General features: G+C 40.4%; 1 protein-coding gene across 4 annotated transcripts in view; it reads left to right on the top strand.

Annotated features, from left to right (window-relative positions):
* dbn1 (drebrin 1) overlaps positions 1-26,696 on the top strand; it is a 76,559-nt gene that overhangs the window by 43,938 nt on the left and 5,925 nt on the right. For 2 of the 4 annotated variants that reach the window (XM_047606674.1, XM_047606675.1), the window contains exons 2-11: positions 14,230-14,285; positions 15,482-15,594; positions 17,403-17,477; positions 19,159-19,302; positions 19,450-19,527; positions 20,789-20,940; positions 21,049-21,106; positions 21,437-21,493; positions 22,973-23,087; positions 24,944-25,039. In XM_047606674.1, the coding sequence (XP_047462630.1) occupies positions 14,230-14,285; positions 15,482-15,594; positions 17,403-17,477; positions 19,159-19,302; positions 19,450-19,527; positions 20,789-20,940; positions 21,049-21,106; positions 21,437-21,493; positions 22,973-23,087; positions 24,944-25,039 (944 nt within the window). The remainder of the gene's footprint in view (positions 1-14,229; positions 14,286-15,481; positions 15,595-17,402; positions 17,478-19,158; positions 19,303-19,449; positions 19,528-20,788; positions 20,941-21,048; positions 21,107-21,436; positions 21,494-22,972; positions 23,088-24,943; positions 25,040-26,696) is intronic. The other 2 variants (XM_047606677.1, XM_047606676.1) reach the window with 1 other exon arrangement.

Below are 26,696 nucleotides of genomic sequence, written 5' to 3' on the forward strand. Positions count from 1 at the left end.
CAAATGACTACTGTTAGAAGTCATCCAGGGGCACCACTTTTATCAGCTCTATATGGTCCTGGTTTTGATTATTGTCATGGCCCTGATCCTGGTCCTGGACCTGGTCTGTGTCTCGATCCTGGTCCTGATGATTATGGTTGTCATCTTCAGCCTGGTCTTCATCCTGATCTTGATCCTGATGCTTACACTAATACTGATCCTGATTCTTGTCATGGTCCTGACTCATATCCTAATCTGAGTCCCAATCCTGGTCCTGGTCTTGGTCCTAGTCCTGATTTTGATCCTGAATCCTGAACGATTGGTGCACCAACACACGGTTAATTTAACATCTGTTGACGATAGGAAAAGTACAGACCCATTCCACAGTTTGTTTAGCCAACGCAAAGCTCTACAGTTTCCCCAGAACTCCCCGTCTGTGTTTTGAATCCTAACAGGGAGCTGAGTCGAGTTTCAAAACCCTGAGCTGAGAGGAACTTTAGGGGGAAAAGCCCCTGAAGAAAAACCATGGCGTTCCATGAAACTGATCCACATCCTCGTACAGAGAAACTAATGTGCTTCAACTCATGTCAGTGAAATAAACTCCTTCTTCTTCTGTTTTCCATATGTAGAAACATCCCACATACACATCTGTCCTGCAGCAGCAGCTGTATTCATCCTGTGGACACATGTGGAGCCTTTTCAGCTTCAGGTCGAGTTTGAACTAAAATCCTTTCAGTAGCACGTTGGACCAGGACCCAGACATAGAGTCTAATTAGAGGAGATGAAATCTTATCTCTGACTGACAGAGGAAAATACACAAACTTTACATGGGTTGTGGATTTCCTCTGCATCTGTAATTGTGTAAAACATATATATAAATATTCATTTAACATTAGCTTGTAGTTGGGGAATAATCTTGTTCTTATAAGTGGAACTTAATATAATAATTCCGAAGGACTCAGCTAGCTGTGATATTTTGTCTTTGTCCTGTGCTTTATTTTTAAAAGTTACCTCTATTTAAATTAAGCCAAATTAGCTGTTAGCAGTTCCAGTTTGTGTTGGACTCGTGCACACACCAGCAACCTTCACCGGATTATTATGACTCAGGAAAATTTAAAAATGTGAAGATTGTCGGGCAAGTTCTGAATGGTCGCCAGATCACTTGTACGCACCAGCAGAAAATGAATAAATGTACACAGCTGTAAATACAAATATAAAACCCAAGTCCAACTGCCTACACGTCCTCTTCTTTGTCCCCTTCTTACCCGTCTCGGTGTGGACAGAGTGCTCACTGTCTTTGCTCTTAAATCTCCACTTGTCACTCATTCCGCATTGAGATTTCCCACGAGATGCCAGACGTTCCGTTCTAGCAAACAGGATAAATCAAACAGTCGGGCAGGAATGCACAAACATACTTTTAATAATAGTGCCCTTCAGATGTTGTCGGGCATCCAAGACGATCTAGTATGTGGGAAATGAAGTTCCTTCTCTCAAACCAAGGGAAGAAAAGTGAAATCGTCATTAGAAAGTGACATTTGTGCGTCGCTTTGTGCTTGAGGATGAGATCATGGCGCTGATTGTGTGTGCTCTCTGAAAACTCCCATTATATGTGTGTGGGTTGCAAATAGCTCCCTGTAGCATGATGTCATTTCTCTGAGTGGTTTCACCAGAAGGAGGCTGCGAACAGGAAGCCCGACATTAGAGCAGAAATACCCAATAAACATTGAAACAATGGTAAATGCACTTCAACATCTTGTCTTTAACAGCAAGTACAATAACTGGATATAAGCTTTTTTTGCCAATAACTGCAGTTGATCTGAGGAAAATGTAGGACCAGTGGCGGCTAGTGAGGCGACAGGAGAATGACGTTCACAAAAATCCATTTAGTAGTAGCTAAGATATTTTACTTTAATTGGAGCAACGCTGTCATTATTTTAATCCAGAAAACGACCTTTCAAATGCAAACAAACTGTTTAGCTTTTCCATAAATAACCGACGTCTCATGACATAATCGTGTTTTTTACCCCTTCACTCAGATTTATTTTAACGTCTCGCTGCAGCATGTGAACGTGCCGTCATGACCTACTTTACATTCAGCATCAGTGCGAGGCGTCTGCTCTCCATGGAGATGGATGTGCATGATGTTGTGTTGCGCTGGTCAATTTGGCACGCCGCCTGTCCGTCTGTCCTCACATTCACACCGGAAATTAGATGATGAGAGAGAGGGAGAGTTTGAGCAGGAGATGGGGATGTAGAGTGGCAGACAAAGAAAGAGAGGCAGAGAGACGTCGAGTATGTATACAAAAAGAGATGCAGGATGAAAGACTTCGCTGGCAGACAGCCTACACTGACCCGCCATCAGAGACCGTTCGATCGTAGCTCACAAGGGCTGTGTGTGTTGCTTTGAAATCCTCTCTTTTTGTTTTAAGCCTCTACTACACAGAAGCTGTCTCTGTTCGAGGCTGCTACACACAACCAGATGAGCCTACAGTGTCTGAACGAACAGGAATCAATACACAAATAAAAATCCTCCTCCTGAAGGAAAAGCAGTGTTTGAATGTCATGAAATATTCTCTAAGGTTTCTGATTAGTAACCAGTAACCATCAAATTTAGTCAAACTGTAACTAACATTAATTTTGGGAGCTGGTATATGTCATCTTTGGATTATGTATTTTCTGAGTGCAGTAAACAGATATTCAGAAGCAGTACAATGGCTGAAGACATGTTGACAGAGGACTCTTACCTATCGTAATGGTAATTCAAGTACAAACCACTATGGATGTACACATTTCTGTTTTATTTCATATTTTGATTCATACACAAGAAAGATTCTTTCCAGGAACTACATTTATGGACTATTATACACTCTACTGAAGGGGTGGGAAAAAATGTCGATATGACACAATATTGATTTTGAATGTCTTAGTATTGATTTTAAAAGAGAAAAAGTCATATTTTGGGCTCTTCGTGAACAACTTCTGCACCTCCACCACCACTTCTTTTCTGTACAAGTGCAATAAATTGGCTTGGATTGGATTTTAAACTGCATTTATATATTTCAATATATATTAATATTGCAATAATGTATCGTATCGTGACTCAAGTATCATGATATCTATCGTATCGTGAAGTCCGTGCCAATATCCACGCCTAACCTACTGTACACTGTTTAAACAGGGATGCACATTTAGAAAGAGAACGTATTTTCAATGTCTGATATTCAAATAATATCTTATGATATCAAATAATAATATTTTGTCATAGTTTTTATCATCAGATATCAGTTTCAGCTCGTCAATATCTCGTCTTTGTTACAAATATTTTTCGTCATCGTCTTTGTGAACAAAATTAACGCTGTTATTGACAAACCCCAAAGGTCTGTGTGTAACAGTACCCAGTAGATCTTATTCCTGTGTTTTACAGAGATCCATTAGTCAAATGTTATTAAAAAATTGTTGTGCTACACAGTGGCAATGGATGACATGTTCATCCATTAACAAGAACACATGATGCAGATTATTTTCTTAGTGCCAGAGTGTTTCTCAGTGCCAGAAATGATAAATCTATTAAATTACTGTTTTTGCACTAAGGCCACCAACTGATTGAAATATTTTACTGCTATTAATCGGTTGACTGTCCACAGTTAACTCACACTTAATTTTTGATCTGTTCTAAATTGACCCTAAAGGGATGGTTTCAAGTTTTTCATCAACACGGGAGTGTATAAATATGTTGCTTTATGCAAATGCACGTTATTATAATTATTATTGCAACAGTCTAAAACAAAGAGTAACTATTTCAAGAATCCAGAACAGTGTCAAAGACCTGGAAACCATATTGATTCTCACAACTGTCATCTTAAAATGTCCTGTGCTGACTGAGCTTCACGTTTTAAAGTCATGATAGACTCCAGTGAAGATTACTAGCCACCCAGGTCAGGGTTTATACAAAAAACTGAGCTAAAACAAAGACATGTTTGAGTTTTAATGAGGATGTTTGATCACTCAAGAGGAGAACTAGACCTTTAGGTCAGGATTAGCTGTTCACCTACACCTGAAGTACAAGGGAGAGTAACATCTCCATTTTAGCCAGAGAAGACAGATGAAATACATTGGTTTTAGTTTGCAGTTTTGTTGTTTACAAGTGTCATTTCATTGTCCTGACGTCTTCAAGAGTTTAAGGACTAAAGTGTTAGAGATTACTCGTGGAAGAGAATGGTCAAAATTAAACGTGGCATAAAAATTCTCAAGTAAAGTAAATGAACCTGAGTAAACAGATCTTGCTGCTTTGTGAGGTATGTTTACAGAGAGGACATGAAGAAGACCAAACATTTCAGGTCAGGCTGATTTATCAGCTCAGAGAAAACATCTGAGAATAGAAAAACCTGATTTATTTATTTTTTTCCAGAGACCTTGCTTATCTTGGGTCCCGGCAAACATTCTATGTTTTCTGTCCTGTTTACACTGCTCTGCTGCTCTCATGGCGACAGCCCAACATTGTGCCGAACGCCGTGTCGGTCAGTGACGAGATCTGATTGGTGCAGCGGTGACTCCACGGCCACAGGAAGTCCATTGTAATCCAGCCAGCGCTCAAAGCGGGGCCGTGAATGCTGCTGTGCTCTCCATGCTGAGCCATATAATGTTAAACTAAAACTAAATCTCTCCATTAATTTAGAGATCAGAGAAAGTCTCACCATAAACATAATTTATAAAAGTACCTCTGTCTTAAAGGCACATTTTCAGGGCTTCAGCATGTCAGATTTTTGCCTCCAACGCTAAGAACTTTCCAAAGTTCCTCCAGCTGATGTGGCCCGTCCACATACTATATAAAACCATTCTCTTGTCATCCATCGCTTTGTTACTGATAGTTGGTGTATTTCTGAGTGAACCAATAGAAAATATTCCATGTATATGGACCGAGCTAGTTCTTCTCCTGTTAGAATAGAAAATACCATCAAAGTCATCGGTGATAATTGTTGAGACTCTTTTGTATCTTTGTCGGGGGGGTATCATTTGGATGCTGTGGGATGTCCCAGGCTCCTCGGTAACCTTGTTGTACATTGCCCACCTCAAATATTTTCTAATGAAACGAGCAGATTTGGAGCAAAGAGAACAAAACATCCATGGTGATGCATAGTGGTAGCAGCATCATGTTTATCATCACGGCGAATCTGGTGGTAGGAACCAAAACAATTGATGCTGTTTGGGGTCAACAAAACAAGCAGGTCAACGTTTGGGGAGCTGAGTTTGTGTCAAACGTTATTCAGCTGTATTAGATTCTCCCACTGGTCAAGACTAGTGCAGCTAGGTCTCTATATTTCTGGTCAATGGTGACCACTCCACAAATTGATGGTATGAACAACAACTTTCCTTCAGTTAAACTTTTGGTGAACAGTGTGTTCTAGTCATATGTCAATCAAACTGAATCGGCCGCTGCATCCATATCCACATCGCTGAATTACTCACCATGCTGCATTTACAGAGACAGACTCTTACTGCTCTGGCCGAAAGCTGAATCCAAAACAGAGAATCTAAAATCATCTGTCAGGTTATGTTGGCTTTTTCTTTCTTTTTTTTTCTTTTTTTTTTTTTGGAGACACTAATAGACTGGTGTCTCCACTTCTCCCTGAGGCACTTTTGCATTTTCAGTGCAGAGGACAGAGTGAGTGTATGAAGGTGTGTAGTTAGGTATGAGCTGTCTGTCCTGCTGAGTCAACCAGTCCTCTCTCGATCCCGAACCCTTGTCCCTGGAGAGCTGATTAGGACAAGTGTGGAAGGACCCAGTACTAGATTGTGATGTGTGCGCTGTGTCCTAAGGGTCCAGGACATAAAAAATAATAAAACATCCTGCTGACTAAGCCCTTATGAAAGACTATGGGCCACAGTTGAGGCTGTTTTTGACTCTCCCGTCCTTCTGCAACGCTCTGTCCGGCAGTGTACATTAAACTCCAAGGACAAAAAAAAAAAAATGAATTGCTGTCTGAGATGGTAGAGGAACACACTAGACTGCGTTTGCTTAATGTTTGAAGGCATTCTTAAAACCTTTTTCGAGACACTTGACCCCAAGAGCTCGACAGCCTTCTTCCTGACACGAGACAAAACACAAGCAATGAAACATCTTCACCGATGTGGCCACACAGAAAACCACAGCTATGACTGAGATGTTTCCATGGTGGGATTTTAAAAGTGATGCACACAGCTGAGACATGCTTGTTATTGGAATAGTTTTTATCTCATTCATTTATTGAAGTCTGTATGAAGACAGACGACCCTTCTGTGATGTCACCCACATGTTTCCAAAAGAAGCGTTGAAGCCAGATTCCAGAAATGCTCTGGAGAAATTATTGCTCTGCTATCAATTAAGTAGGAGCACGTTGTTATTGGTGCAAATGTGCCGGTTTGATTTCCATTTATAGAAGAAACGCCTGTAAATATTTCCACTGCTGCTCTCATTCAAGTCCTCCCGCTTCTACAAACAAAACAACTGCTGATGTCGACAGATTTCCTTTTAAAAATCAAATGCCAGTCAGCCTTTTCCCAGTCTCAACAGTCCTCTGCCAAACATGGAGACAGACACTAAGCCTGCTGGTTTACTCACCAAATTCTTCAGTATTGATGGAAAATGTTCCCTCAATAATTTCACCTCGTCAGCAGCTGCCAGTTTGGTGAGATAATTTCTGGATTTTAACTGCACTCCCGTTTTTGTGTTTTCCCCGACATCGAACATGATGTGTTTAAGGATAAATCTCCAGTCTGCTCTGTTTTAGATAATAAAACTACTGTATAGTCAGAGTCTCAGTGATAATTTAACTCACATGAGGACAACAGATGCTTGTGCAGAATAATTTTTGGCAGCCTGTTTGAGGATTTAGTCCACATCTGGCTTCAGAGTGGGATGTAGATGCGATCGCTGGTCAACCTTTCGTGCAGGAAAGAAAATGTTTGAATTATACATGTTTTGGCTGTGGTCCATCTAACTGGATTTTTAGTACGCTGAAGCATAATTGTGTTTGACATAACGTTCCTGAAACAAGGTTTGTCTTATGCTGCCCAAGATACAGTTTGCAATTATATTTTCCTTTAAGTTGGTTGTTTTTTGCCAATTCTTTCGGCCTTCTTTGCCTCAAAGCTAATAGTTGCTCTCCCTAGCTTCCTAGCATCCCAGCTAATAGTAGCCTTTCCTAACTTCTTATAGACATACATGTCTGGATTTATGGTGGAGGAGTCACAACTCCATTAGAAGCCAGCAGCATTTATTTCAGTATGTGTTTCATTATTTCTCTGTCTGATAACTATGGCATGTGAAGAACATTACAGCCCCACTCATCTTGTTTTCCATCTTGGCCTTGTCTTACTCATCGTGTCAACATGCAGATTTCTGCATTCCCAGACTGACAGTTATACAAGTCACGGCTGTTCCCTAATGCTTCACCCCCCCCCACCTCCCTCTCAAAATTTTTACCCATAATTCAACATCCTCATGCCTGTCTGCCTCATTTTTTTCACATTAAGTCACCATGTAGATTCTCATTCAATAAATCACACTATGTCACCCAACCACAGGACTAACAGCCGAGGTCAGTGTATTTAATCATAGTTTTCTCCGTCCCATCCCACAACGTTCCATGTCTGCCTGCTTTTGTCTTCATGGCTCTTTGTCAGAGTTTACAGATTCCCTCACCGCACATATTTAAATGCCTTTTTCCTCCGGCGATTTATTTGAAGAAACACAGGAGGAACACTGAAACAGACAGTCTGTGTTTAAATTTGTTTTATGTTGCTAGATGTTTATAATACAGCAAACTTCACAGAGAAAAATCAGTAGGGAAACTAAATTACAGATCGGGCGATCTGATCACTTAACTGCTTTTTTCAGCTTGATTTTTTTTGCTTATCCAACTGCTATTTTGTCCACCAGACAGCTAATACTATAGTAGCCTCAGTAGCTCTACCTAGCTTCCCCGCTTCCCTGCTAATAGTAGCTCATCTTAGCCTCCCAGTTAATATTTGCTCCTTTTAGCTCCTTTTAGCCTCCCAGTTAATAGTGGCTCTTCCTGGCTTTCCTGTTAATGTTAGCTTCTTCTAGACTCCCAGTTAATAGTAGTTTTCTCATTTCTTCTCTTTACTCCAGAAATTGCAAAATTAGGCCAATTTTATTCAGGTTGTTATGACAACCAATCCACTTCACACACGTACTTTAGCTCTAGCGCTTAACGCTGATTTAATAAACACAACTCACAGGTCTCTGATATTATTAACATCACTGATTCTGACTTGTTCTCAGATATCATTGGATCATACATATGCCTCTGTTTCTTTTCCCTCTGGCTAATTCTTATCCATGATATTTTCAGAAAAATGTGTCTCTGACATGTTGACCTGCTCTGTGGATGCTGGAAAGGAAGTATGTTTGCTTTCTTGGCAAACTGACCCAGTATCAGACGTCAGACTGAAATTATCAAACTGTCAGGGACTGAACTTTGGCTGGAGGTTTGGTTTTCAGTACCTTTCTTTTCTTCAGGGTCAGAATATTTTATTGTTTTTACAGGGGAATTATTAAATTGGGAACTCTCTTTGATTGGAGGGGTCACTTTTTGAGCACTGCTGCTGACCTGAACATCTAATCCAGACTTCTATCAAAGAACAAAGGCAGACTGTGACGTCCACTCACGTCTCTTGTGTCTGGACCAAACAGTGTCATTTGAATGTCCAAAATCTCAAATATGTCCACGACAACATGATTATCTAGAACAAACAAACTATAGACCAAGTGATCCGCATAATTCAGGAGAGACCAGCTCTAGACCATTGTTTGTAGATCTTCCTAGAATCCCAGCTAACTAGCTCTTCCTAGCCTCCCAGTTAATAGTATTTTTTCCTAGCCTCTGGGCTAATGGTAGCTCCTGTGAGCTTTGTAGCCTCTCAGCTAACAGTGGCCATTACTAGTTTCCTAGCTTTACAGCTAAAAGTAGCATTTCCTAGCTTCTTAACCTCCCAGCTCATCCTAGCTTCCTTGCTATTTGTGGCTGTCTGTGGTTCACTTTTAAAGATCACAGATGACCTGTTAAGGCTACAACTAGGTCAGGGGTTGAGTTAGGGGCTGGGAGATACACTATGTCAATAGAACGTCCTTACAAAGACAGTAATACAAGTTTGTTTATGTATGTTCCCCTTCAGCTCCCTTTTACATCACAGCTCCCCTCAGGTCACAAACTGCTGCAACCGAGATACAGATGACTGGGAGGGGGATGCTGTGTTGTTGCCATGGTGACACACCCAGTAGTGGAGTAGGGTAGTAGCTTTTTGAAGAGCTGAGAGTTTTGTTTCATGCTCCGGATGCAGTGTCCCCGTGTTCATTGAATACTCGTTTGTCAAATTAATTTTCTCCACTCTTCTTCCTCCCTGGTTCTGTTTCTGTATCTTCTCATCCGAATTTCACAGTCAGCTCCGTTACTTTCCCATCGGTCCTGACGACGATGTGTGAGACGTTCGGGCCTGACATGGCGCTAACCACCTGACAGCCTAAAATAACCGCCCCTGTCGAGACTGTTGTTTTAATGACATGTGACAGATGAGAAATAACAGGGGTGTTAAATATGCAGAGGTCCCAAGCCCAAGGCAAAGATGCTAGAAGTAGCAGATGCAATGAGTATTTCCCTAACAGAACCTATCTTGACTGGTTACTAGCTAAGCTAACAAGTCGATTGCCGGTGGCTGCTGCTGCTGTAACTCTACAGTAGAGATGCTATGTAAACGTAATATAAAGTAGTGTTATATAATCACTGTTCAGTTAGTAAACTCCCCTCACTACAATGAAGAGCAGATCAGAGAGAGAGAGAGACGCTGTTCATCCACCTCCAACTCAGATCACTGCAGGGATTCTTCTGCACTTCAAAGGCACACACACAATTATTAATTCATATCCTGTAATACTGTACAGATTTTATTTTGGGTTGATGACAGTGAAGGCCACGGTTTTTTATTCATAGGCTTCCTAACCTCATGGCTAATAGTAGCTCCTCCTAGCTTCTTAGCCTCCCAGCTAATAGTAATTCCTAACAGTTTCTCAGCCTCTGACTAATAGTAGGTCTTTCTAGCTTCCTAGCCTACCAGCTAACAGTAGTACCTCCTTGCTTCCCAGCATACTAGCTAACAGTAGTTCCTGCTCGTTTCCTAGCCTCTGGCTAATAGTAGGTCTTTCTACCTTCCTAGCCGTCCAGCTAACAGTAGGTCAAGCAGATCAAAGGTGAAGTCAAACTTGCCCTTTGTTGATGGTAGTTTTCTGGTGTTGGTTGTGTTCATATGGATCATAAGGAACTTGCACCATGACAGCCCACAATGATTACCCATGATAATCTAGTTCTCAAAGTCAGCGGAGGGAGGACGTGAGGGTGAATGGAAGGGTCACCAAAACAGTGGACTCTTAGACTGTAGCTGAATTCAGTTTTTATACAAACAACAAATGTTTTTTGTTTTGTTTTGTTTTGTTTTTTATATAGATATTGATGGTGAAGATTATTATCTAAGCAACCTGTTGGAAAGAGGTTTAATGCTGAATTTGACTGAATTTTAACGCCAAAATATCTGAAAGACAGGACAGAAAGGACGACTTGACCTTCATGCTACAATTTAAATCTAAATGAGATAAGAACTTCACACTGATTGGACACCCAGAGACTGAGGATGCTCACAGATGAAGATGCTCGGGACTGAATCTGATTAGTTGATTAGCTGAGGCCTCTTCAGTTGCTCACTACTCCTCCAGTTTCTTTTTTCCTGTATCCTCCTCTTTTGTCTGTTTTTCTTCTCATCTTCTTTCTCGCACAGGCTCAGCTGTGCTCACACACACTGAGCTGTTTCTAGGTCACGAGGGCTTTATATGAATAATAAACAGCTGGCTGCCTTAAAGAGAATTATTTATAGGCTGTATTCTCTCTCTCTTTATCACTCTCTCTCAACCTTAAACGCTTCCGGCTTTTAGTTTTCATGATGTTGTCCTTTTTTAGCTGACATCTTTTTATTTCCTGACATTTCTGTGTTTTTTTCTGCCTCCAGGACCTTGTACCTGTAGGAGTATTAATAAAGGTGGTAGTCATCAGCATATAGCCAGATATAAGTGTGTGATGTTTACAGCCTGTGAAAAAGAGGGAGAAAAAAGCATCATCAGTTAACGTGTGCTTCTTTTGTGAAGTGACTTTTTTCGGAAACCAATTCCGACCATTGACTGTTTATAAAGATGGACGATCTCCGCCTGCTCAAAACTTAAGCCACATATGGAGAGGACAGGACCTAAGGGGGCTCATGCTTAGAGTCTCTCCACTGGGAACTGATTGATCGATAAATAGATAGATTACTTTATTCATCCCCGAAGGGAAATTAGGTAATTAGGTAATGAAATGATTATGCTCCAGCAAATATCTGCCAGGCCAATCAAATTATTTTGAAAGGCTTAGTGTGGTGATGGACAGAAGAGTAATGGTAGTCATTTGGGTTGAACAACTTCAGATTTTATAAAGTTGACTAACGTGGTGAAAGTTGAGTTGACATCAACTAGTCAATGATGTCACTGATAAAAACACAGTAAAAAAGTAACGCTTAGCATCACTGAAATATGCTATATTCTCGACTTGAATACATATCGTAGCCTGTCACACAAAGGAAGCTATGGAGGCTTATCTTCAGTCGGTCTAATTTGTGGCACTTGGCAAACTCTCAGTTGTACCATAACGTCCAGACCTAGCATGGTACATTCACTGACATCAAGGACAAAATAACACACTCAATATCATTTAATAGTACTAGTGTTGTAAGACTGGATAGTGTAATGACTTCTTACATCGATTAAACTGATTACTGATTAAAAACACGTTTTTATTCCCAAGTTTAACTTCATATTCGTGTTACTATGAGTTTGATGTCACCACATTTGATCAGTGTTGCATTTCTGTCCCGGTATCACTTCAGTGTTAATCTATCCTGGTATTATCTGAGGAAGGGCAAGAGTCAGTGTTAAAATGGAAAGGATAAACAGCTGATTGGAAAGTCAGACATTTTGTTGATGTGATAAACGGAGAGAGAGGAGAATGACTCAACAGAATGAGACAGGATAGAGGGAAGCTGAGGTCGGCAGAAAATCAGACTGTGGTCAGACCAAAGCTTCAGGCTGAAACAGCATGAGGTCATGAAGAGTGAGGCTGGCCGGTAATCCCCTCCACACGAAACACACAAAACACACACCATACACAAGACACACAATAAAACACATACAAAAAACAAGCAAAACATTAATCATGCTAAACTGCCTACTCTTATATTCTCAAACTGTCATAAATGATGGCCATAAAACATTATTTTTTCTTCCCTTTTAAACCTGAGTATAATAATCTTCTCTACAGAGCTATGTTTATTTTTTCTTTACATATTTGTCATATTTTATTCTGATTGAAGAACAGTCTGCAACATTGAACGCTTTATTTATAGGTTGTACAGTGTTGCTATTCCCATGCTAAGCAGACTGAAGATGACCTGAAAGAAAATATAAAACTGTTTAAACACAAACAAATGACATATATGCAGAAATTCACGCACCAACACGATATAGAAACGTGACAATCAGCAGCATTTTTCATGTCAGATTCCATCGTCATAATAATCTCCAATAATCTATCCGCTCTCCAGGTTCTAATCTCCTGATAGATTAAAGGGTAATTTCTCTAACAGTCTAATCCCGATAGGATTCTAATACGTATAAAAATCCACTTAGGTAGCTGCTACTGAGTTTTATTTCTCCCTTCAGCCTCAGATTATCTTTAAAGGGTTAAGTGTAATCTTTCTGATTATTTTAAATTTTGTTAAATTTTAAAGACGTGTTCGATATTGGTGCAGTTGGATAGTCCTACAACTGACACCTGCTTGTCCTGTTTATATGTTTATATTCAGTTTTTACCACTATTTAGCATTTTATCCTTTATTTGTACATTTTTCCTTACAGGATAAAGTTTTCTTTCTTTATTTTAAAAAGAAGTTTCACCACTCACAACGTTGAAATGTCTTCTCAAAACTCAACAAGTCCAGTTGCTTTTTTAAACGATCTTTGGATATTTCCTTATTTTGAACATTTTTAGTACAGTTAGCCTTTTCTGTCCTGGTTTTGATCATTTTTAGCTCAGATCATCCTGGTTTATCCTGTTCTTATCATGTTTATATGTGTTTTTAGTCCATTTTCAGCACAGTGTGACGATTTCTGTCATTATTCTCTTCTTTTTTAGCACAATTCAACCTGTGTTTCTTTTGCTAGTTTATCATTTCCTTTTCTCCAACAAATAGCTTGTTGGAGGAATATCCAATTGCATGAGGTTTTCTGTCTCCCTGTCGTAACCGGTATCATTGGTATCACTCCATCTGGATTTCATTATGGGGCGTGTTGCAGCCAATACAGAGAAAAAAATATCTCTGCATCAACTGGGTAGTTCTCCAATAAATCAGAACCATTTAAACTAATTCAATTCTACAGCTCAGATGGCGTTTATGACTACTGTCACTTGTCTGTCCATCACCACATAAAGCGCCACCCAAACAATCTGATTTGCCTGCCAGATCCATGCTGGAGAAGAATTAGTTATTACTTTGGAAGTAGTAGGAAGGAAATAGCTAAATTAGCATGTTACCATCAGAATATGCTCCCGTCTGTGGTTATTATAACAGACATGTCTTTTACAAAGTTGGTTGATTTTGTATTGCAGCTTTGTCGAGACTCTGACATTTGTATTTTGGTTGTGTTGTTGGACTAACTTCACTCTGACCTGCAGATTATCGGATTTATTGACCTCCCGTACAAACATGTTATAACAAACCGCTTCAATCTGGAGATGCAGACTAAGCTGTAATCTCTGTCACCTTCATTTAATCTGAGCAAACGAGGTCAGAGGTGGTTGAATGTATGCATCCATTTTTTTTTTTTTTTTATATATATATAAAACAGTGACGGACATCTTCTCGCTCAATCATTTTTCTATTTTTTTTTTATTACTTTCTGGCCTTTCCAGGATCAACTCTGGTTTATAAGAGTGTTATTATAAATGTTTAAAATGGGAAAACACTTCTACTGACTCAGTCTGTAGCTCTCTTAGTCGTGTTTAAAAGCATTAATGCACTTACTCTGTGAAGGAACCATCTGCAAAATAAAAGAGAAGCCATTTCTTGATTTAAATGTCTAATTATCTCTCTCTCTCTTCTGTGTCTTTATAACAGGGCCTTGTACACATATGAGGACGACAGTAATGACTTGACACTGGCAGCATCTGGAGGTAAAGTTCTTTCTCATTTCTCTGCTGTGAATCCTCCAGCTGTGGCATATTGCTTTTGTAATTTCTGTGTTTTCAATGGAAACGGGGGCTTGTGAACATTTTTGGTGTAAAGCTGATGAGCTCTGCGGGCTCTGCTGCCGCTCTGGTTGTAAAAACAAGGCATCTGAGAGATGGATTTGTTATTAGTGCTGTTAATGAGGCACTGCGTGATCGTTCCAGAATAATAATGATCCCGTATATATTTCACACTCCTCACAGTATTTTCCGGCTGACTGTGTTTTGTGTTGTGATTGTATTCAATTAGCAAGTATACATGTTGTGTTAAAACTGAATCATCATCCAAACGAGTGGCAGAGGTTAGCCTGTTGTGTCAGTTTTTGGTCCGTATTAATTTTATGCTGTTTTTTTTTTTTTTTTTTTTTTTTTTGTGTGTGTGTGTGTGTGTGGTTTTTTGCATGTGTTTTTAGTCCAGTTGAACCTTTTTTGTTTTGTGTTTAACACACTCTGGGCTCAGTTTAGCTTTTTCAGTTCTGCTTTTGTCAAGGTTTGTCCATTGTTTTCTCTTTTTGGCATGCTTAAGATGCTTTTTGTCCTGGTTTTGACCAGTGTCTGCACAGTTTAGCATGTCACTTTTGTCTAATTTTTGCCATTGTCAGTACTATATTTGTCCTGTTTTTGACACAGTTGAGTCTTTTCCTTTTCCCAGTTTCATCTGTTTCTTTTCGGCTGTTTTTGGCACAGTTTAGTCTTTTTCCTTCCTGGTTGTGTCCCAGTTTTGGCACAGTTAAGTGTGATTTGTCCCATTTGTCCATTTTTTTTTCTTACCTCTTTTGAACCCTTTTTGTTTTGTTTTTGGCACAGTTTAGAGTCTGTTTTTTTTGCACGGCCCACCTCTGTCCTGTTCATGGCTGCTTTTAGTCTGTTTCTTAGCCCTTTTAAGTGATATGTTTTGACACAGTTTGACACATCTTTTCCATCCTGGTTTTGGTCTGTTTGGTTATCTATTTCATCTTTTTATTGGTGATGTAAATCTAAATTATTTAGATACTGTGTTTGGTTTTTATATCACTTTAAATTTTACAATACGGCCCATGCAAAGGGGTCTAACTACTTCCTGAAATGCAGTGAATCAGACCCGTTTGGTAAAAACCAGACCGTGCTGCAGTGACAATAAAAGCTCTTCTTCTGTGGGGCAGGAGGCGGCCTGGCAGAGATCACACTGACCTTTGACAACGGCCGGGTGATGTACGGCTTCTGCAGCCTGAAGGAGCCAACCGCCGCTCTGCCACGATACATCCTCATTAACTGGGTGAGTCGAACGTTTGGGGGCTGGTGGGAGACGAGAGGGGAGGGGCCAAACCGTCCTTTACTGAGTCATTCGGGGTCAGAGAATTTTTTTTTAATTGAGCCGTTTATTTGACGAGTGAACAATCAGGAAGTTATTATCTCGCTGTTTACACAGATCAGTGTCTGATACGCCTGATCAGTGATCGGAGATGAACTGTTTCCATGGAGACTCGATCAAAATTAACTAATTTAGTGGAGAGGTTCTGATGAGGAGGAGCGAATCTACTGGAAATAGAACAGAAAAAGTAGAATTAGGAGGAGAAGACTAGTTAGGAGGAAATGGAGGATAATAAGAAATATTGTTTCTCCTCCCTTTCACTGTTCTAGTCCTGAATGTCTAGAGTAGAAGAAGACGAATAAGTTGTCTCTATGTCTCCAACGTTTCTGTCCACATTGATTCCAGCTTGGTTAATTTTTTCAAACTTGTTTCAACCACTGCTTGTTTTTCTACCTCCATATTTCTGTCCCTCCTGGGAGCAGATAAATATTAAAGCTTTATATGGTTGTTAGGAGATCAAATAATCAAAAGAGACCTTATATTTTTTTTGTTGTTGTTGTTTGTTTGTTTTGGGGGATTTCAAACAGTTAACAGTTTTAAAACAGTTTCTTTCTTGATGGAGCAGTCGTTTAAGAGGAAGACATGAATCATTCTTGATGCTGAGCTCATCCATGCTCAATTAGAGTCTCTAACAGGGTGTGTTAAGAGCACGTGAATTCAATCTGGATCCTTGTGAGGGACTTGAGTTGCATGTTGCTCTTTCTGAAGCTGACAGTCGCCCCGAGTTAGCGTATAATGACAGGGTCCACAGGGGGGTAGAAAGAGAGAGCGAGGTTGATTACAGAACCCTGTCCTCCAGAAATTATGTTGAATTGCTGCCTGGATTTGAGCATGTTTGTTCTCCGGGGCTGCCAAGGCAAATGGAAAAAGGAGATCTGGTAATTAATACAGCAGAAAGAGACAAACAAGAAAAAACAGTTGGGGGTTAAATGAGACTCGGTGCAGTGCTACGAGATCTCATCATAATGTAGCAGAGCAATGATAACAGGCAAAAGAGAACCAGATTGGAGCAGACCGGGCCAAACCAGGCTGAACCGTGCCAAAGCCAGACCAAGGAACAGGATAGAGACTGCCAAAAACGAGGCAAAACTGTCTAAAACACTTAAAATGGCTTAATTGTGCTAAACAAGCTAAAAAGTGGTATAAGAACCAGACAAACCAGACTAAACTGTGTCAAACGTTGGCCAAAGACATGTTTAACAGGGTAAGAATGGGACAAAACAGGCTAAAACGCCTAAAACAGGATGTAACAGGGGAAGAACTAAGAAGTCTCGAGGCTAAGCTGTGCCAAAAAGCATGCGAAAACACACTAAACCCTTAAAAAACAGTTAAAATTGGAGCAAAACTTCATAATTAAACTGTATTACAAGTATTCAAGCTACATTCCTCTTGTTCCTTTCAACATCTGACACTGGCACACAGACAGATGAAATTATGTTATTGGGAGATAAATTGCCCTGAATTCAGATAAAATGAGGCCGTTTTCCTCTGTAATTGCTGCTCGCTGCACTTGCATTGTGCTGCTCTGAATGAGCTGTGATTACTGAATCCCATCCAGCCTGTTACAATGCAACGACTGCTTCAATAACCGAGCACGAGTACCGTAGAACAAAAGCCCTGATACGAGTAGGAAACAGTCCTCCGCAATCTGGTCACTACGAGTGAAGTCCCTCCTCTTTCAATAACTCTGTCTCACTCTTTTCCTTTTTCAGGTCGGAGAGGACGTGCCAGATGCCAGGAAGTGTGCCTGTGCCAGCCACGTCGCCACCATCGCAGACTTCTTCCAGGTCAGACAGCATCAACATCATAAATTCCAGTTAAAGTAGTTCCCAACTAAATCGCTCTGACTGGTTGGAGGACGATTCAAATTGATGGTATAGGCATTTTTGAAACACACACCAGACTCATATTTTGACAAGAATACCTGGAAAGACCAAAATCAGGAAACAAAAGGCTAACCTGTGGCAAAACCAAGACACAAAAGGCTAACCTGTGGCAAAAATGGGCTAAGAACACATATAAATACATCAAAACAGGCTAAAACCAGGAACAAACTTGCTAAATATTGTCAAACTAAAATATTGAACTGTGCCAAAAACAAGCTAAAAATGGACCAAACCAAGAAAGAAAACTGGTTAGAAACACGTAAACATGGCAAGAATAGAACAAGTCATGGTAACCTATGCAAGAACTTAGCTAAAACAAGACAAAACTAGCTAAATTATGAGTTGAAACACACCTCATAATAAATCCAGATGTTACCAGACTCAAACTGAATAGAGCCTTGTAACACCAGGCTACCAGGAGAGAAAAAATACCTAATGTCATTGGATATTTGGAGTTCAGTATCAGGACAAACCTCTTAATTCCAGTTGAAACTCACAGTGAAACGTTTAACAGCGTGGTGCCGTTGTGTAATTCGAGGTCTCGCTCTAGTTGAGCATCGGTAGCAGGAAAAGAGGTTCGTTTTAGTTTCCTTGTGGCGGAACAACCGAACGTTCTCCTGCGGCTCTCGGTGGAAAAGAAGCCGCTGCACATTTAAACCTGAGGGAGGATCAAAGAGGAGGAACAAGTGTGTTTGACGGCGCGTGACAAATACCGTCTCTTATTAAAGTAATCCCTGTGTGTGCGTCATACACAACAGAACATTCACACCTGAACACCGAGCTGAGCTGAGCAGGTATTTTTGGATTCACCGATAAAAGGCTGAGATTAAAGGAGAGACAATGTATTATTTATATATTTTGCGCATCTGTTTGCCGAACTCTAACTTTGTGGACCCACAATCTTTGTGAGGGACAAACCCTAGGGTTTTTAGGGAAGGGTTAGTATTCAGTTAGGTTTTGTCGTGCTAGGGAATGTATTATGTCAGTGGAAGTCAAAATTTACTCAAAAACTAGACAAAAAAAAAATAGAACAGAACAGAAATGGCTAAACTCTGACAGCTAAAGAAGTGTCAAAATGCTAAAACTAGAGACAAAAAAGAAGAGGCTAGGTTGTTCCAAAAACTGGCTAAAACCAGCTCAAACTAAAGCTAATATCTGCCAATACAGGCTAAACTGCGCAAAAGGTTTACTAAATATAGCAAAAAAGAGAGTCACTGGATCCCTCCATTCAGAGGACATTGGTCAAACCTTTCGTCTGTGAAGGTTTTCAGTCATCCATGTCAACAAAATGGGACACAACAAGGACAAAAAATGCTAAGAGTTGCAACTAAAAAAAAAATTAAAAAAAGACAAAAACAGGAAATGGGTAGGAAGAAACAGTGAAAATTTGCCAAATGCTAGGAAAGGGCTCAACGAACTTAAAACTGAAAAAATAAATAAATAAATAATGCTAAAAACATCCAGAAGATGCTCTTTTGTGCTTAAAGGTGGCTAACCTGTGCCAAAAATCTGATCTAAACAATCAGAAAAAGGGGTTCTTTCCAGGTTTTGATTTTTCTCTTTCTCTCTCTGTCTTCTTCAGGGGGTGGAGGTCATCGTCAACGCCAGCAGTCTGGAAGACATCGACCCGTCAGCCATCGGCCAGCGGCTGACCAACGGCACGGTGGCGGTGGCGAGCCCCGTGCTGAGCCGCCTGAAGACCAGAGAAGAAGAGCACGGAGACGTGGTACGAGGACAAAAGAGATTCAGAAACACGCACGTTGGCACATTTTCCGCAGAGAGTATTTTGATGATGGTGTTCCTGGGGAGGGGAAACAGCAAGAAGACGACCATAAAACTTTAATGGAAACCTGATCTGTCTCCTCTGCTGCAGGGGACGGTGTACGAGAAGACCAATGCAGAGGTGGAGATGAAGAAAATCAATAGAGAGGAGTTCTGGGAGCAAGCCAAGGTAAGAGTGGAGAAGAGGAGGAGGAGGAGGAGGAGGTGGAGGTGGAGGAGGCAGTTAAATCCTGCACTGTTATTTAACTGATCAATGACTGATCAGAAATTATGTTTCCATGGAGACTTATGTGATCAGATGTATGAGTTTACATCAAAACATCAATTTATTGGTGAAGAGGAGCATCACATCTACTGGAAACAGAACAAAAGGAGGAGAAAGAGGCATAAGTATTATCTCCTTGTCAGTGTCCTGAATGTCCGGGGTAGAAGAAGACAACCAAGATGTCTCCAATGTTTCCGTCTGCATTGATTCCAGCTCCATTCAAACGCTTCTTTCAACAGCTGCCTGTTTTTCTGTTCCTGCTCTTGGTAAAAGATTAACACCAGACCTCTACTCCTGATTGACTGTACAGCCACGAAGCGGATTCCCATCAAATTTACACAACATTTTACAGAGTGAAGCTAAGCTAACCTAGCGCTAGATTCAGCTATGGGAGCTGAGGTGTGAAACGAAGTCAAATGTCGCTGTGGGGTCTATTCAAACCAAACACAGGGTGACAGGGAGCTGTAGGCTACGTTCGCTAGATTCACCCTTTGCTGCATTATAAATAGAAATAAATCAATAATAAAACAACGCGTCACGTTGGACTTATAAGTGAAGGAGGATGATGTATTAACCTTTAATTAATCCTATACTTAAAGCTTGTGGGGGGAAGGAAGGAAGCAATAATGAAGGAAGGACTGAAGAAAAAGGAATGGAGGAACAAAGAAGAGGAAAGAAGGAAGAGAGGAAGCAAGGAAAGATGAAAGAAGAGAGTAAGCAATAATCACAGATGGACTGAAGATAAAGGAAAGAAGGAAGGAAGGAAGGAAGGAAGGAAGTAGAGAAAGAAGGAGGGAAAGAAGGAAGGTATAATGAAGGAGGCACTGAAGAGAAAGAAAGAGGAAGGATGGAAAATGAAGGGAAGGAGAGAAGGAACAAAAGGAAGATGAAGGAAGGAAAGAATTGTTTGTAAATGAGCAGCGCCATCATGTGGTCGTCAGAATATTGTAGCAGCTGGAGTCTCCGACGGACTCAACCTGCTGTTGCATCAGAACCATGAACAGCTGTTTGTGGCTGAGATCAGATGTGTCCCAGGTGTGTTCACACTGGGACTAAAACCAGACCAGATCTAGAGGTCTCAACGGGGCCGTTGTGTTTCTGGATATCAGCCCTCGGCTCTCCCTCATGTCTCACCTAACCTTTTTTCTGCGTGTTTGTCTTCCAGCGTGAGGAGGAGTTGAGGAAGGAGGAGGAGAAGAAGAAGGCGGCGGAGGAGCGGCAGCGCTACGAGGAGGAGCGGATGGAGCTGGAGAGGAAGGAGCAGGAGAACCGAGAGAAGAGGTACCGAGAGAGGGAGCAGCAGATCGAGGAGCACAGGTGGGCGACAACAACACTTTGAGAAGCCAATTAACTGGCTCATTAACGTAACGCTGTCTTTAGAGTTGAAGGGAGCAGGTAAATAAGACTGAATGTGTGTGTGAACAGGAAGAAGATGCAGGAGGAGGAGGAGGCCAAAGAGAGGTTGCGGAGTCAGACCACTATGGTAAGTGTTTCTGAATCCGCCACCCAGTCTGAACCACTACCAGCATGAATACGTCATTTGTGTGCCTCTCATTAACCCCAGAAATCATTTATAATTACTTTCAGAATGTGTTATCATTTCTAGTAGAGAATAAGACGATGAAATGTAGTGATCACATGACTCCTTTGTTGGAAATAGGATTTCTTCCTTAGATTTTCCATTTGACTGCAGTGTTGTCGTCCCTTTAAACAAACACAGTCTCTGTCGCCCCCCGTCTGCAGAAACGTGTATTGACTTGTATGAATAAATTCTTTATTCGGGAATTAGATGGTTAATGTGTGTCTCCTCCAGGCAGCAGAGCCAAGCCTCGAGGACCTCAACCTGGACAAGAAGGAGTCTGAGGTGGAGGTCAGTAAACGACAACAAACAAATGATAAACAGCAGCAGATACTTCAGAGGAGGATGGGTTGATATCGGTTAAAAAACAAAGGTTTTGTGTTGGAGAAGGTCAGGAACTAAAGAAAACGTCGACTTAAATTTGGATCTTAAACAATGTGCGGTTGCATCACAACAATAGATCACTATGCTGATGTTGTTTCAGAGCCATGGACAGTGCACATTTATTCATTTATTTATTCATGTATTATGTGATACAAGTGTTTTATTAGATCAGTTTGTTCATTGAAATAGTAAATTTTTATTCCAAAGAAAAGTTTCAGACCTGGTATTAAAATTCATCTTGAGTTGGGTCGTAGTAGAATATTGCGATCGGTGATAGACATGTCATGATACAGCAGCTCTGTACTGATGTTTCAGAACCATGAATAGCATTGTTTGTAATGTGTGTCCTGACGTTGGGGCATGATGCAGATTTTGGAACTTAATTAACTATGGTCTCTCTTTATAACTCTCTCTAGCTCACTGATATCACATTTATTATTTATTTATTGATACGCCCGTAAAACAACAGTTTTATTAGCTCAGTCTGTTCTTAAAAATATTCTTCATATGGACTCTAAAGAAACATTTATCTAACACTTTAAACATGAGGACTTATTGTCTCATCAGCAAAATAATAAAACCCATAGACCCACTGATAATTGACACAGTTTAGACCTGGTACTATACATCCCATATACGTCCTATATACATCCTATTGTGCAAACAGCTGTTGTGTCAAAACAATCTTTATTCATAAAACACTTAAAAAACAGCAAAGTGCTGATGTGAAAACAGATAAAACACATTAATAATTTAGAAACAGGGTCATAAAATAAAATCCTAAAACAAACAAAGAATAAGAACCAACATCTCAAACTGAGTTAAAAGCCAAAGGGAAGAAAATGTGTTTTAAGAAGAGATTTAAAAAGAAGTGAATGTCTGTTTCAGAACCATGTACAGTGATGTTTGTTGCATGCATCCAACATTAAGGTTATTATAAGAAATACAAACCTAACCTCCAGAATGTGGTTGAGGATCTTAAAAGCACTCAGTTAATGTGACAGTAATTCAACCATCTCCAGGTGATGTTAATAAGAGTGATGCAGTTCACTCTTTGCGTTCATTATTAAGAAAATACAAAACCTAACCTCCAAATGTGGTCTGAGGGATCTTAAATGCTACTCAGTTAATGTGAACCGAATCAACCGATCTCTCAGGGTGAATGTTAATAAGACGTCGATGCAGTTCAGCTCTTTGCTGTTTCCGGTCTGTAAACTTGTCCTGAGGATAGTTTGGAACTAAAACTTGATACTAATGTGTAAGATTCTGGTTCAGTTTATTGTGTAGGATAAAGTTAAAAAGTTTGTTGATTCGCAAACCCGATGCATAAAAAATACAACCGCCCCCCCAGACTCCAGTCTTGATTTAGCTCGTTGTTGTTTGCAGGAGGCTAAGGCCATCATCGCTCAGCGGTCAGGAAACCCTCGAGAGTTCTTCAAGCAGAAGGAGAGAGCCCTGACCGTCAGTGTGGACACTTCGCCCGTCTCCGTCCACCGCAGCGGTGAGCACTATTATCTTCAGGGTTTTCATTTATACTCATGTAAAGCGTGAACAACTGGGATAAAGATCAAAGGAGAACACCTAAAGTAGAAGGCTCACTTGTTCCTAAAGGTTTATATTCATATTCTCAGTCTGGTTCGCAAATGGTGAAAATATTTTCCCAGGTCCTCGTTTTCTTTTTTTATTTTCTTGAACACATCTGAATTATTATCTGTCAGGTCTAACATTCATCACTTCTTCCCCCTGAGCTGCTGCTTCTCTAGACGTTAAATATTTCAAAGGTTTTTAATCAAGAGGAGATGTCTGATCTTCTTTGCTGAACCTTTTCCGTCTGCTGCTGAAGCTTTGAGTTTTTTAAAAAAATGTTATCCTCATTGTTGGATGTTGTTTGTTATTCTTGCAGTGTTTGCAGTGTTTGTCACGGCCGTTCGTTAATCTGAGAAGCGTGAATTAAGCATAGAGGATGTTTTCATTAGGGTCCTTGTTAGAAATGGACTCCAGCTGATCTAATTTTATCGTCTCACCTGAACCTGACTTGCCCTTGAGAGGAGAAGATTATCAATTCACGGTGGAAACTTGTCCTACCAAGTCTTTGGCACCACGACCTGATCTGTTTTGTTCGTAAAATAAAAGCGATATTTTGGAAATTTGGATAAATTGCGCTTTCAGTGCTTCCATTGAAAGGTGTTTTGCGAATGAGCTGTAACTCTCATGAAGTCTCATCTTGAGATATCCCATAATTCTCTTAAATTCTCGTCATTTCTTCACTGTGAAGAAATGGACTTCAAATGACCGCCCAAAAACCACCTCATGAGAGCATAAAAGCGTTCTAGAGATGTTCGAGAGGCTTTTCGAAATGCAGGCGTTTCCGCTACCAGGTTTTCATTGCAATATTTAGGTTTTGCGCATTTCTAGGGGTGATGGCAACGCAGCAGACGACCATGATCAGACGTGGACTGTTCCCATGGAGACTGGTTAATGTCATGTGATCAAATATGTATGACTTTAGATCAAAACATCAATCACAGTAGAACTTTACTGACGAAGAAGTGGAAAAAGACCAGAAGAAGAAGGAAGAGGAACTAGATGAGGTAGAAGAAAAATAAGTGAAGAAGAAGAAAAGGAGGAGGAAACGAAGAGTGATTCTGCTGCTGTTGAGGGTCAAATCTGCTGGACATGTGCCAGAAGATGAGGAGGAGAAGAAAGATGGTGATGATGAAGGAGAAGTTTCTCCTCCATGTCCATGTCTGTTTTTTTTTCTACCTTCATGTTTCTGTCTCTCCTGGAAACTCCTCCTCCTGATGTTCACTCATGGATTTATTCCAGCTCTTGGGAAACATTGACACCAGACCTCTACACCTGATCCACCAGTCTGATGTGAATCTGATTATTAAAGAACAACTACAGTCCACATAGATGCAGCCGGTTCGATTTTTTTTCAGAAACATTGTTTTCCGGTTTAGACAAAAGTCTCCGTCTGTTTCTCATTTCTGCCTAACTGCATGCAGTCTGCAGTGTTTTAAACCACACTAACTACTCTCCTTTCTTTCTCTCTCTCTTTCTTTCTTTTTCTTGTTTTATACTTTCACCTCTACACTTTGTTTGTGTTCACCTTTACTTAATCACTCCTCTCCTCTTTGCTTTCTCTGCATCGTGTCATTTGTTTTTTCCTGTCACCTTCTTCTTCTTCTTCTTCTTCTTCTTCTTCTTCATGGGTTTCCCACACTGTCTCCGTCCTCCTCCCTCTCCGTTTTGCCTGTCATCTCTCTGTCGTGGTTGCGTCGCTTCATGTTTTATTCTTTTTTGTGTGTGTGTGTGTGTCTTTCGTGCTCCGTTGTGTGTCCGCCCCGCCGCCAGGCCGCTTGGACAGCCCTTTCTTGAGGCAGCAGCACAGTCCCAGCAGTCCGACTCCCCCACCACCACACGCACGGACGCAGCCCGCCGCTGCAGCCGGTAGGTACAGCGCATGATAAACAGCAGCAGAAGAAGAGGAAGCTCCATCGGTCCCTCACTCCCTCCCTCCACCAGTATGGACAACCTCTCGGGACACTGAGCGTCCTTACGTGTCCGTTAACGCCCTCGACTTGATCATGATCAGGGCTTAATTTGAATCTTCCTCTTTGTAAACCACATTGTTTTATTTTCTTTGACGCAGTTTCTTGAGAATGTTTCATCGCCGCCATTTTTGATTTGGTCTCAGTCACGTTTCAGTCATTTTCATCCAACTTTTAATTATTACATTTAGTCAAACTGCAGCTGACTACATTCATTTTCTACATCACTTTTAGAAAAAATCTGAATATTTCTCACTTAAGACCAAAATAATGAAGCTTCTATCTTTAGCAGAAATGTGAATCTTATTTCAATATTTTATATTTTCTTAATAGCATCCTCCTCTCTGTAGGTTTTTCTAGATACGGTTTCTTGAGAGATGTGATATGTTTCTTATCTTACATCTTTTTATCATATTTATCATCTCATCTAATGTCTCGGGACATTTTTATATTTTCCCAGATACAGTTTCTGGAGAGATAAAACGCGTTTCTTATTTTTACCCTATCTTCTTATCTCAGCTTTTATTGTCTGATCTCATCTCTTATTTTTCTCTCAACACATCTTATCTCATCACTTCTCATACTTCATCTCATTTCATCTCACCTAGTTTTACGTCATAATATGTTTTATATTCTTTCATTTTACCTCATCCCATCTCAGCTAATCTCATCTCTTCATCTAACCTCACCTCACCCCAACTCATCTAATCCTTTTTCTTAATTGATATCATGAGATATTTGATATTAGTAATGCATCTTGGGATTTGATGGCAGCTGCTGAAAGCTGAAAGCTTTGTCTTCTTTTGAGTGTACTTGTAGTTTTCTGAAGTTCCCTAAGTAACATTCAGCAGCAGACACTCAAAACCAAGTCAGTGTTAAGTAGCAAAGGAGCGAAAATATAATAATATAGAGGCGGAAAAGTTTGGTTTTAAACAAACAAACAAAAAACAACAATAGTAGTGTGAGTTTTTGCATATAAACTGCAAACTATCAAAACATTATTTAGTTGACTCGGCTCGGCCTCCTGTTCTCATTTCTTTATTAATCCTAATACTTTACTATCCTCATTAAACAGCGAAACACCTTAAAAGCTTAAAGCTGTGCTGGTTTGTGTGATAGATGTTGAGTCTGTCGTCCAGTCTTCATCTTCTAGATGTTGTCCAGTCCACTGCTGATGTTCTTTTTTTGTTTTAAAAGCAGACGTATTTCACTTCTCTCAGGGGTAAACACCTTTAATTACTGAGTCTCACTGCTTTCTTCTTCTTCTTCTTCTTCTTCTTCTTCTCCTCCTTCTTCGTCTGATATGACAAACTCCCGCTGCCTTTAATCCCGACCAACTGACCCACTTGTGAGTGCGATGTTGTCGAGCCGTCCGTCGGCCGTCGTTTGTTGGACTGAACATTGATCTTTTGCCTCGGACGCCTGCGGGCGTTCAGGTTAAAGGCCATAAAGGTGGTTTTGTTCACTGACAACCAACTTTCTTTGACATTTTGACAATCAAACCCAGCAAGAAGGTTTTTATCACATCACCTCACCTTATTGACATCCTGTGAGAT

The sequence above is a fragment of the Mugil cephalus genome, chromosome 15, assembly GCF_022458985.1.
Source record: "Mugil cephalus isolate CIBA_MC_2020 chromosome 15, CIBA_Mcephalus_1.1, whole genome shotgun sequence".
NCBI lineage: Eukaryota > Metazoa > Chordata > Actinopteri > Mugiliformes > Mugilidae > Mugil > Mugil cephalus.